Genomic DNA, 12,615 nt, shown 5'->3' with positions numbered 1-12,615 from the left:
GAAAGTCATACACATCTGGGATGGCATGAGGGCAAGTAAATGAGAGAATTTTCATTTTTGGGTGAACTATCCTTTTAAAATAAAATCTTACCAAAAGTATCTTGCCTCTCGGAGGTCCCCAGGAAGCAAGCATATGCGTTCCATATGCAAACTTGGCTAGATTCCAAAAAGAAGAGGAAAACAATAAAAAAAAATTATGCAAACATTTGGTGGGGCTATTTGTAAAATAACTACGCTATTAATAATCTGTTTACCAGAATCACTGATAGAGTTCTCTCTTCAGTTGTCAGAGCAACAGTTTAACTGGATTGTCAGCTACAGCAGAGGCTCATCAAGCAAACACCCTTAGAAGTGAGACTTTATTGAAATCCTTCCATTGCGTCTGCTCTGTGGAAAAAGAAGACAAATGGAAATGTGTTTAGTGTCAAGTCAACAAAAGATGATTTCTTAAAACATGTCTATCTACAGTCAGTCTATGGCACAGCCCCATTAGAGTTACACATCTGTGACTGACGGTTTATGTAGATGTGTCCTTTAAGACGTTACAACAGATTTACACACCAAGAAAGAGGTTTACGGTTGAATCTTCACTAGTCTCAGTGAATTATCAACAAAATAACCACTGTCCTCTTAGCGTGTCAGAAATGTAATAGGACAAAACACGAGCAAAACACCGAGATGAGGAGGGGAGGGGGATTGATAAGATGTAAAGTAAATAACTGAAAGCACAAACCTTGCTTAATAAATGCTGATCTCCTTTGAATTTGATGTCATTAATATCTGGAACTAATGCATCAAGTATACAGGAACTATAAGCGCCATTCTCCGGTTTGACCTTAAACTGAAAATTGTCTAAAATATTGGATTAAGACATAGCTACATAGACCACAATCACCACAGCTTCACACACATTGGACTACAGAGCATGTACTAATTTCCACTTTTCCTCTATTTTACATGATAACCGCCAAGTTAACGCTAATAAGATGGTATTTAGGAAATGCTGAAATAAGGTTGCATGCACGCTTTACACTATTGACTCACAAATACCTGATTTAAGGAGTTTGTTCCAGGTGGATCCAAAGCATGTTTAAGACACACCCGATGCAATATCTTGTGTATAAAGTATTTCTACAAACCTGGTGCGATTATCCTATGGATTTTCAGCTGGGTTTCTACATCTCTGGAGTACCCCTGGAGAATCCAATGACGTAGTAGTGGACACAGCTAAGGTATAGATCCATCTTATTTGATCACTAAAAGTATTGGAACAAAGCTCTAAACATATTTTAAGAATAAAGACAACATATCTTGCATGGTTGGGAAAATATTAACATCCCCACACGTCTGAAGCAAATAAATAGTTAAGATGTTGCACTAGAGTCGTGCTTATTGTGCCTCCAATTTTAGTCTTACCTAGATGGCCAAACAAGATCACTAAACGGGCCTCCACCCAATAAAGCGCAGCTGGTCATAAACCATAATGGCTACGGAGTAATAACTTTTATTAATAGAAATACATACAGTTCAGTTGTATTTAAAAGAAACAATATTCAATAGGTTAGTCCGTTGGAGCAGTAATACAATGAGACAAATGCATTTAAGTCCTTTACTAAATGATTAAACTGTAGAAAAACAACTCAAGCCTGACTTATGAGTTCCGACTAAAAGTTAACTGTAACAGCAATGACAATATTTTCATAATGAAGTCTGAACTACCTAACAAATAACACTAATTTGGAGTTACACGTTAGTCACTATAACGGATATTATTTTCTTTTTTTTTTTCTAAGTGAACCTGAATACTGGAACTAGTCCTTTTAATCTTCCTTCGTTTTCACGGAGACGTAACAGGATTTGTTTTTTTCTTATCCCATCCAACACGTTACTTATGTTAAGACGAACATAAACCTGGTTGCTTTTTGTTGCCAAGCGAGCCTAAATAAACAAAAGCTCCATCTTTCCCTGGCTGACTGCAGACTTTACCAGCTGGTCTTCCGTTGAGGGTCTTTTAATAGGTCATGTGATCTGCAAGAGCCTGCCGCCAACCAATGAAAGACTGGATCTCTACAGGGGATCACTGTGATTGGCTCTAATCAATAACAGATTTAAATACGTCTTTAAACAGAAGGAAATAAAAAACAATAAAAGATACAATACATATGCTAAAAGGAGAAAAACACATGCCTACCCTAACAAGCAAAAATACTAATCTTAACTTAATTCCAATGCACAAAAACGTGGGAGAAACAGTTTTGCGAACAGGCAGCCACCGCTGGCCAGTCTGATAATAAGTACAGATCCAGAGCAGTAGTCCTATATGTCTTGAGAAAAATCTCCCTATTACTTTAGGGAAAAGACGAACGATTTAGAGCAAAAGGATGTGTTGTAGTAGTAGTAGTAGTAGAGAAACGTTGGATAGGTAACCCCCTACCTATGATCTGCTAGGCTGGATTAGTTATGAACTCCTGTATGAATTGAAGCTTCAGTGTTTCAGTCAATGCCAAGCCCCCTTAAGGTGACTCAATCTGGCTACTTGGCTGAGGATAATGTGTGGTCAAAACTGTGATGTGGGCTGGGGATGGAGCTGCTCTTAATATCAGACCTAATAAACGCTCTTAATATGAGCCTCCGTAACCCCCTCTGCCGTACCCACCACCACCACCACCTCGGGAGTAAGGAGCGTTGCTTCTGCCCGAGTAATTACCTTTCATTGGGCCATAGCCAGAGGACTGCTGGCCATAGCCGCTGCCAAAGTCATTGTAGCCGTTACCACCGCCGTAGCTCTCCATTTGGTCCCCGTAGCCTCCCCCATACCCGCCACCGTATCCGCCTCCATAGCCTCCGCTGTAGCCATCATTCCCCCCGTAGCCGCCTCCGTAGTTGCCGTATCCGCCGCCTCGCCCGCCGTAGCCGTTCTGCGGTCTCCCCATCCCCCGCCCGCCACCTCGGCCCCCACGGCCGCCACGACTACCGGCGGCCTGCATCTCCTGCTTGGTCAAGGCCTTCTTCACCTCCACTTTATGTCCATTAATCACGTGATACTTCAGGACCACGGCTTTGTCGGCCGAATCGTTATCCTCGAAATACACGAAGCCGAAGCCCCGCTTTTTGCCGGTCTCTTTGTCTGTGATGACCTCAGCTTTCTCCACCGCACCGAACTGGCAGAAGCAGTCGCGGAGGTGATCTTCCTCGATGTCGTCTTTCAGACCGCCGATAAATATCTTCTTCACCTTAGCGAGGGCTTCGGGCTTGCCCGCATCTTCCCGTGCCACGGCTCTCTTCAACTCGACGTTGTTCCCATCCAGTACATGAGGACGGGCCGACATGGCCGCGTCCGCCTCCTCCGGAATCGAGTAGGTCACGAAACCGAAACAACGCGAGCGCTTCAGCTGCTGGTTCTGCACCACCACGCAATCCGTGAGCTTCCCGTACTGCTCGAAATGTTGGCGTAGCCCATCGTCGGTCGTCTGGACGTTAAGTCCGCCGACAAAGAGCTTGCACAGTTGATTTTCCATTTGGGCCATGATCTTTGTAATCTAACCTGTGTGTTGGATTGATGTAAAATGGCGGTTGTGTATAAATGGCGGCGGCTCTGGATTTGCGAAACGTAGGATGGGCAAGGGAAGACTTATTCATATTTATGAGGAAACCTTTCAGGAAATCTGATTGGTTAGCATTTGGTTTAGGGGTATGGTTACAAGGTCCTCCAACCAATCAGGTAGCGCTTTACTAATAAATATTAATATCTGACGAATGTCTCGCGAGAGTCGCATGCGCCGTTCACGTAGAAACCTTACACCCAGGGCTCGAGTTGAGGGGGGATGTGAGGAGATGCCACCCCCCTTGTCCATCCCCCATACCATCCCCTTTTATATCAGTTGTGTCATGTATTACTTAGAACTAATCATGCAATTTAAATATTTAATTTTAATATGTTTGATAAACAACAGACTTTAAATAAGGGCGATTAGCCGGTCAGAATTAGATTTCGACATGTGTGAAAAAAAGACGCCGGTTTTCTGAAAACACTGGCAGGTATGTTAGAGTTTGTGTTCACATGAAACTTACGCCACAAGTTTTCATATGTTTCACGCACTTTCAAACATGGTCAAGTAGTAGATTGGAGTAGAAAAAATGCGTCTCTGCAGTGGGCAAGCGATCTAGAAAAAACTTTTTTTATGATCATAATGTGGATTTTTTTTACAGGATTCATCATAAAATACAATAACAGAGGGTAACAGGTGCACATTATGGCCATGTGTCCTAAGGGTCAATGAAGTGACGCTCATTTTTGTGCAGATCTATTAAATTAAAAATACATTTAAAATGCAATTCACACAAAGCATTTACTTGAATACACCTCTTCTATGACATTTTTCAAATGCTGAGTTTAAAGTCATACTGATATTTTTTCTGGGGCTTAAAGTAAAAAACGTCATGTGGTGTCCAGAGACAGTAAAAGTCTCATTAAACGCTGAAATTCCTGAAAAAATAAATGTTGGCATGACTAGTGCAGAATAATCTTTTATTGTTATATCTTTAAAAAAAAATAAGCAGTGAAACAACTGTGTTTTAAAATATGATTAATAACGCTTTTGCCCACCAAATCAAAGTCATTGGGTGTAACCAAAATGTAGGTAGTTATTTTGTTGTTCATGTTGACCATAAAAACCATAAAACAGAGCAGACACCTTTAGACCCTCAAGACTGAGCCTGAAGTTTTAAAAAACATCTGATATTTATTTTGACATTTTTATGAAAAGGCACATTTTGTTCATGTGGTGTAACCCTGAGAAAACTTCTTGATATTTTTGACTCAAAAATTCATAATATATATATATATATATATATATATATATATATATATATATATATATATTATGAACATTATGAAATATATATATATATATATCTTGAAAAACTTTTTGGAAATTAATGATTACGTTGTTTATACTCTCATGTATTCAAGGTGCAAAGAAAGTATTATAATACTTTTTACTTAATGGTTACACCACATGACAATTTTAAAGTTAGATTTTTTATTTTATTTATTTATTTTTAGAAAATGCTATGAAGTTTTTTCAAAAATGTATTAAACCAAATTGGACACAAAGATTACATTTCTGAGAACACGACACAAGTGTTTTAAACTAGATTTTTAAAAGAGTTCTCATTATAAGACCTTATACAACCTTATTTGTCAATGACCCATTAAGTGTGAGTTTGTTGAACATTAGACACACTTAGTTGAGAATAAAAGGGGTAACAGATTTTGATAACTTCTAATGTACTGTCAGATTTGGTGACCCTACTGTTTCTCTATACTTCATCATATAACATAAGAATTAATCTTTTAGAGGATAACACAGAAGAGATAATGTTTAAAGAGACAGATGGTAACGCTGGTTCCGCGTATAACCAATGCGCATGCGCAGTAAAGACAAAAACAGCTCGCCACAGAAAAGCAATGGCGACTGCCGTGGAGAACATCGTTAAAGTGTGAGTACATGTAGTTTTTTAACCATTTGAATGAATGTCCCTTGGTGCTTTCAAATTATTACTAACTTGGGATGATTTTGTTATCGATGGTCGAACCTAAGTACAATGATTGTGTTTGGTTAGTTGATAATGAAAACTGCGCTAATCATCTGCTCCCCGTTCATTCATTGTTTTCCATGAGATCAAAGCGCACTACAATGTGACTTCTTTTAAAATCACTAGCTAGTTTGCTTGCTTCTCTATTTCCGTTCCCTTGTCCTGTTATTAAGGCAGACGTATGTCTATTCTATAGTTGTGTTTTGGTAACACTAATAAATGTTGGTGCAACTCATAATAGTACATTGATGTCCATTGTTTGCATACCAGCACGTTGTGGCGCACCACCTTTAACTTAAAAAGCTTACCAGTCATGTTCCTAAGGTCCTAAGACAATGATTTAGCAAATAATTAGTGGATAATTTAACTAAGTTATGCATTTAATTGTCTGTCTGTAATCAATGTTACATGTCCATGTTAGAACTTTACATTAAATGTTACTCTCTCTTGCTGTTTGGTTGTGTTTCTGGACAACAGGCTTGGAGAGCAGTACTATAAAGATGCTTTGGAACAGTGTCACAGTTATAATGCACGGCTGTGCGCAGAGAGAAGTATCCTCATGCCCTTCCTGGACTCCCAGACTGGAGTGGCTCAAAGCAACTGCTACATCTGGATGGAGAAGAGACACAGGAGTGCAGGTTCAGTTCTGACCTAATACACATACTCCATTCTTTATGTGTAATTCTTTTAATAACATACCCAATTTATGATTGCCTTTAGGTACCGCACCAGGACAACTGTACACATATCCAGCCCGCCGTTGGAGGAAGAAACGAAGAGCTCATCCACCAGAGGATCCTGCTTTGGTTTTTTCTCCACTCAAAGCTGGTATTCTTTTATAGAACTTTTATATTACATTGGGAGCTGATATTATGATTTAATGATTCTCTTTATCTTTTGTTGTGTTACCTTATTCACCAACTACCCCTGGAGTCGCAAGTTCGAATCCAGGGCGTGCTGAGTGACTCCTGCCAGGTCTCCTAAGCAACCAAATTGGCCTGGTTGCTAGGGAGGGTAGTGTCACATGGGGTAACCTCCTCGTGGTCGCTATAATGTGGTTCGCTCTCGGTGGGGCGCGTGGCGAGTTGTGCATGGATGCCGTGGAGAATTGCGTGAAGCCTCCACACGCGTTATGTCTCCGCGGTAACGCGCTCAACAAGCAACGTGATAAGATGCGCGGATTGACGGTCTCAGATGCAGAGGCAACGGAGATTCGTCCTCCACCACCCGGATTGAGGCGAGTCAATACGCCACCACAAGGACTTAGGTTGAATTGGGCATTCCAAATTTGGGAGAAGTATTACATTGAGATATTTCAATCAGAGAATGAATTTTACATCAGATTGAAAATAAACAAATCAAGAGTGGATTGAGACTTGATCTGAACTAATCAAATTCTATAAATTATAAACAAATGAGTAAAAAAAAAAAGTTTTTTTCCCTAAGCTGAGCTCGATTTAGGAGTGAAGAAAGATGTCTTGGGCCCAATAGACGGTAGTAGTCTGGAAGCCTTACTGAAAGGAGAGCCCATGGATAAAAGGGCGCCTACAGAGCTCAGGCCACCAGAGGAAGAAACCAGTTTGGCTGAGATCACGGGTACCAGTGGGGCCAGCAGTCACAGTGGCTCCACACGTGTCAGGAAGGTATACGCCAGTGGAGTTGTTCAATATTGCATCTGCATTTGTACAGTGTACTTTAGACTTTGCTCATAATAGATGGGTGTTCCTGTATGAATGCATAGGCTGATAGTTTTGTGTCATTCTCAGAGAATCCTTGAGCCAGAAGACTACTTAGATGATCTTGATGATGAAGATTTTGAGGAAGAGACTCCAAAAAGACGAGGAAAAGGAAAGTCGAAGGTAACGTGAGTGTATGCTGTTACCAACATATATATATAGCACATCATTAAACCATATATAATTTTTACCTTGATGCGATTATCCTTTTACTGGTAATTCTTGGTCAAGAGGGACAGTTATGTGAAAGATGCTGTTTTCTGTCAGAGTCGAGGAGTTGGGAATGGAAAGAAGAAAATGGAAGCCGCTGCAGCTGCCCAAGAAGATCGGGACAAACCATATTCTTGTGACAGTAAGTTTGGGCCTTGTTCTGCACCTTTGTGGCAATTAATTTTTTTCTGTAAAGTCCACTTCTGTAAAAACGGTCTTAATTTAGTTCTACATTACTTTTTTTCCCCAACCTCTTTCTGACCCTTACGATAAATGAGGCTGTTTGTACCACTATGCCTAGGGATGGGAATTTTATGATTCCGGTTCTGATTCCTCTTAATAGTTCCGGTGATTTAACAGATCCAGTAATGATTCTTTTAGTACTTTCAAGGAAGAATTATTTGGAAAGAAATGCAATTCTTATTGCATTTACTGCCCTCAGCAGCAGGACTGGGCAATATAAAAGAGATAGTTCCACAATATTTAAAAAAACAACAAAAAAAAAACATTGATATCCGATTACATCACAAACCTGTCGTCTTTAGACTCACATGACACAGAACGAGCCAAAACAAACTTTACTCGCATAATGTGCAAGGACTTCTATAAATGTTTATTGTACAAGTTCTCAAATTCAAATCTACAAAGCCTCGAGTTTTGCAACACTTTTTTACCTTCCAATAGACATCCAACAGGTGCATTACACTGATCTGTAGCCATGCTGTAAAACAGAGAATGTTGTGAAAACAGTCTGTTGGAAGATTTAACCAAAACCAGAGTTGACATCATTAAATGCAATGTAATTTTAACTATGGCATATCACAGCTCAACTAAAGGGATGGTCACACCATAATCGGCAAAACCACTGGACCCACTGCAGCCAAATAGGGTGTGCATTTACGAGACCGTCAATCCGCGCATCTAATCACGTGGCTTGTTGAGCGCATTACCGCGGAGACACAGCGCGTGTGGAGGCTTCACGCTGTTCTCCGCAGCATCCATGCACAACTCGCCATGCGAACCACATTATAGCAACCACAAGGAGGTTACCCCATGTGTCTCTACCCTCCCCAGCAACCAGGCCAATGTGGTTGCTTAGGAAACCTGGCTGGAGTCACTCAGCACGCCCTGGATTCGAACTCGCGATTCCAGGGGTGGTAGTCAGCGTCTTTACTCGCTGAGCTACCCAGGTGTTTAAAATGTAATATTTTAAACATCACATTACTCCCTAAGAGTATAGGCCGATGCGAGTGAAAATACTGGAGACCAGAAATTGAAAACAGGCGAATCGTGAAACACTTCCGTGTTCAGGAAAAAGGTGGATACAGCCACGCTATGTGTTTTGCTCTATAGATTCAAAAGAGCCAGCTCATAGTGCACTCTATCGTTCATCAGGGTTTGGCAAGTTGCTTAGTTCCGAACAGGCATTGATGTGTAAACATGGGCAGTTGTTAATGAGCTTATGGTTCTGACATCAATACCATTAAATTGTCTGAATGGCCCATTTTTGCAGCCTAGTTTGATTAAATGGTTTTGAGTTAAAATGCATCTAAACAGTACATCAAACTCCTGTTTTCCATGATATATCCTCTTTAACAGCACCGTTTTTTAAAAATAATTGTCTCATTTATTAGTCTGTGGAAAACGCTATAAGAACAGACCAGGGTTGAGTTACCACTACACTCACTCTCACCTGGCTGATGAGGAAGGAGAGGACAGCAAAGAAGAACCTGAGATTCACACACCTGCACCACGAGAAGAAACCAAGAGTGAGTTTCAGTATTATTTACTCATTCATAAGGGCAGGTCTCCATACTGTACGTTTAACTAAAACTGTAAAAAGAAAGACTGAAGAAGTGCAAAACTAATGCACAGTCCTGACACACCAGTGGCACTGTTGTGCTTTGTTATTCAGGTTAATAACCATACATTTATGTTGACATATCCTTTTGATATAAGTATATTGCAGATGACATTGCAACCAGACAAATATTGGACACTTTCTCTCACAGCCAGTCACATAGAATCACAGCTTTCATTTTGGATTGTAAAATTGCTACATTTAAGAAAGCAAGATGACAGTTTATAAAGTATCTGATGTTCTGTCGTTGTGCAGCCCCTAAGAAAGGACCAAATGGCCTGGCATTGCCCAATGACTATTGTGACTTCTGCCTGGGTGACTCCAACATGAATCAGAAAACAGGCCAGTCTGAGGAGCTGGTGTCCTGCTCTGATTGTGGACGTTCAGGTATGAGACAGAGATTTCAGTTGCACTCAAACTCTACAATTAAATGCAGCTGACTCAAACATGGCCTTTTTCTTGCATTGCTCGTCAGGACATCCATCGTGCCTGCAGTTCACTGCCGTGATGATGGCAGCTGTGAAGACTTACCGCTGGCAGTGCATTGAGTGCAAATGCTGCAATGTCTGTGGCACATCTGAGAATGATGTGAGTTATGAATCACGCATATCATATCCTCCCACTGTGGCCCTATTTATGGCCCTGGTATTAACATTCGTCCTCATGTATAACACTTGCCGTAGATTTCATCCTAAATGTGTGCATATGCACGCAAGTACTCCAGAACCAAAATTCCCTTTACAAACCCCAGTTAGTGGAAGATTGTGGGTTCATGCACATGTTTTATCCCCACCCTCTCTCCTCACCAAAATAAACATATATATGGTGTGTACAATGCTTGTTTTACTATGCATAACCAGTGGTTGCATTAACCGAAAATTATCCATCATTTACCGCTTTAAAAAAAACAACGAAACATTGACAGATCATTTTAAACAACTATTTTAACCTGGTGCATCAGTTTGACTTCTCTCTTACTGTCCCGCTGTGTGTGTGCCCTGTTTATTGCCTAGTATTAAAGATGCGTTTCGGGCGATCTGATCACAAGTGGACAGGCACCATTGCCATATGTCTCTTGAGCACTTTTGGTGGGATTTTGAGTGGCGGGTCTCTGATTTCATGACTGCATACATTAATAATTACGCTAGTGTGTTACTGCATGATAAAGTGCAAAAAGTATACGAACAAAAAGAAAGTGCAAAAACAAAAGAACAATGTCCTTTTGTTTCTGCCAATTATACTTGCATTTAATCTAAGTGCAAACATGACTTTAGAACAGAATTCTCCATTATATTAGTGGAGTACTTGTATTAACTGAGCTTCAGATGTGTGTGCTGCTTATCTGCCACTTTGTTTATATAATGGTTCTGTAAACTTGTATGTATGCGCTTTTCAAATTTTCCGACCGAACAGTTATTTCCTTTTAAGGCCGCATGTTTAAAACTTGATTTAGTGCAGCAATTGATTAACAGGTAGAACTTTCACCCTAGAACTCCTTGGTTTCACCAGACACATGCTTGAAGGGTCAAAAATCTAATATACACTCACTGAGAACTTTATTAGGAACACTATAGTCCTAATAAAGTACCTGATGTGGTCTTCTGCTGTTGTAGCCCATCCACCTCAAGGTTCGACATGTGCATTCTGAAATGCTATTCTGTTCACTACAATTGAACAGAGGGGTTATCTGAGTTACCGTAGTCTTTCTGTCAGCTCAAACCAGTCTGGTCATTCTCCATTGACGTCTTTCATAAGCAAGGCATTTCTGTCCGCAGAACTGCCGCTCACTGGATGTTTTTTGTTTTTGGCACCATTCTGAGTAAACACTAGAGACTGTTGTGCAGGCAAATCCCAGAAGATCAGCAGTTACAGAAATACTCAAACCAGCCCATCTGGCACCAACAATCATGCCACGGTTGAAATCACTGCACTCACATTTTTCCCCATTCTGATGGTTGATGTGAACATTAACCGAAGCTCCTGACCCATATATCTCCATGATTTTATGCACTGCACTGTTGCCACACGATTGGCTGATTAGATAATTGCATGAATAAGTATGTGTACAGGTGTTTCTAATTAAGTGCTCAGTAAGAGTAAATTAACTGTCATGTGCATACCATTATAATGGATGCACGCCCCTGAATGTAGCCCTAGTACTTTTAAAATGAAAACAAGTATGATGGAAATTTTACAACTTAGTCCGTCAGAGTGATGGAGAAAGATTTTTTCTAGCGCGACCTAGTATAACCTCATCTACATATAATTTCTATGTGCATTTTGTCATCCAGGCACACGATACTATCACGTTTAATGGTATCAGAAACTAAGATAGTAGATGATAATATAGACTGTAAATGTCACATATGCCTAGCAGATAGACACTGGATAATTTCTTAATCTTTGTCTTGTTTTAGCATTATATATATCTAAACATCCTTTAAACAAGATCAACTTACCTGAGAAACATTATTTTATAAGATATTAAGACATGTTTTCAGAGAATATATCTTGAAGATAGGTTCATTGTATAATTTTCCTCCAGTTGGCAAATTATTTTTGATTTGTTTTTATTAAGCATAATCTAACCTAAATTGTGCAATTTAGCTTTTTCGACAATTTAAAAAATCATGGATGTTTTTATAGATCTTTAAAAGTTAGAGCTTTTTTAATATAAAGAAAGCAAGCTTACTTTTTGTTCTATATTCGACTTAGTAAAACAAAAACACTGCTGAACGGCAAAGATATTTTTCAAACTGTTTTTCAAGACCACAAACAGTTATAATTGCGATTCGGGTCGGAATGAAGTGGGGCAGGCAGCACATTTTAATGCGCATGTTGTGAAATGTTGCACTTGTGTGTGTCTATACAGTACTATGTTTTGATGAGACCTATAGTAACTGCTGACCACCAGTCTTTCCAACAGTCCGAACAAATACCAAACATAAAAAAAAAAAACCCTCTCTATGTGCAATATACCGTATTATTGTAGCTGACTTAATGTATTTATATCCTCTACTCCAGGACCAGCTTCTGTTCTGTGATGACTGTGACAGAGGATACCACATGTACTGCCTCAGCCCTCCCATGTCTGACCCTCCAGAAGGTACAAACATACAGTTGTATTGATGTAATCTCTGTGACAGTAAATAATGAATTCTTAAATGATGCACATCCTGTATCAAAAAATCTCATCTACAGTACAGAGTG

General features: G+C 39.9%; 2 protein-coding genes across 2 annotated transcripts in view; one reads left to right on the top strand and one right to left on the bottom strand.

The window, feature by feature from the left end:
• Positions 1 to 91: 91 nt before the first annotated feature.
• LOC127412708 (heterogeneous nuclear ribonucleoprotein A0-like) lies at positions 92 to 3,609 on the bottom strand. The gene is made up of 3 exons (XM_051649295.1): positions 2,708 to 3,609; positions 255 to 387; positions 92 to 156 (listed from the first exon to the last, which is right to left on the bottom strand). Exons 1-2 carry the CDS (start codon positions 3,525 to 3,527, stop codon positions 332 to 334), a joined length of 876 nt encoding a protein of 291 aa, XP_051505255.1. The 5' UTR covers positions 3,528 to 3,609; the 3' UTR covers positions 92 to 156; positions 255 to 331.
• Positions 3,610 to 5,440: 1,831 nt separating this feature from the next.
• LOC127413264 (zinc finger protein ubi-d4-like) overlaps positions 5,441 to 12,615 on the top strand; it is a 7,944-nt gene continuing 769 nt past the window's right edge. The window contains exons 1-10 of the mRNA XM_051650245.1: positions 5,441 to 5,502; positions 6,076 to 6,236; positions 6,319 to 6,426; positions 7,045 to 7,241; positions 7,365 to 7,457; positions 7,602 to 7,686; positions 9,179 to 9,313; positions 9,661 to 9,792; positions 9,881 to 9,993; positions 12,430 to 12,511. Of these exons, the coding sequence (XP_051506205.1) occupies positions 5,471 to 5,502; positions 6,076 to 6,236; positions 6,319 to 6,426; positions 7,045 to 7,241; positions 7,365 to 7,457; positions 7,602 to 7,686; positions 9,179 to 9,313; positions 9,661 to 9,792; positions 9,881 to 9,993; positions 12,430 to 12,511 (1,138 nt within the window). The 5' untranslated portion in view covers positions 5,441 to 5,470. The remainder of the gene's footprint in view (positions 5,503 to 6,075; positions 6,237 to 6,318; positions 6,427 to 7,044; positions 7,242 to 7,364; positions 7,458 to 7,601; positions 7,687 to 9,178; positions 9,314 to 9,660; positions 9,793 to 9,880; positions 9,994 to 12,429; positions 12,512 to 12,615) is intronic.

The sequence above is a fragment of the Myxocyprinus asiaticus genome, chromosome 22 (genome assembly GCF_019703515.2).
Source record: "Myxocyprinus asiaticus isolate MX2 ecotype Aquarium Trade chromosome 22, UBuf_Myxa_2, whole genome shotgun sequence".
Taxonomy (NCBI): Eukaryota; Metazoa; Chordata; class Actinopteri; order Cypriniformes; family Catostomidae; genus Myxocyprinus; species Myxocyprinus asiaticus.
Note: the sequence above shows the minus strand (reverse complement) of the source record. Positions and strands in the feature narration are given on the sequence as shown.

Coding starts and splice junctions, on each gene's coding strand:
- LOC127412708 (XM_051649295.1), bottom strand. CDS start 3,527: ATGGCCCAAATGGAAAATCAACTGTGCAAGCTCTTTGTCGGCGGACTT. Junction 388..2,707: donor TGGCTATGGCCCAATGAAAG/GTAATTACTCGG, acceptor CTTTTTCCACAG/AGCAGACGCAATGGAAGGAT.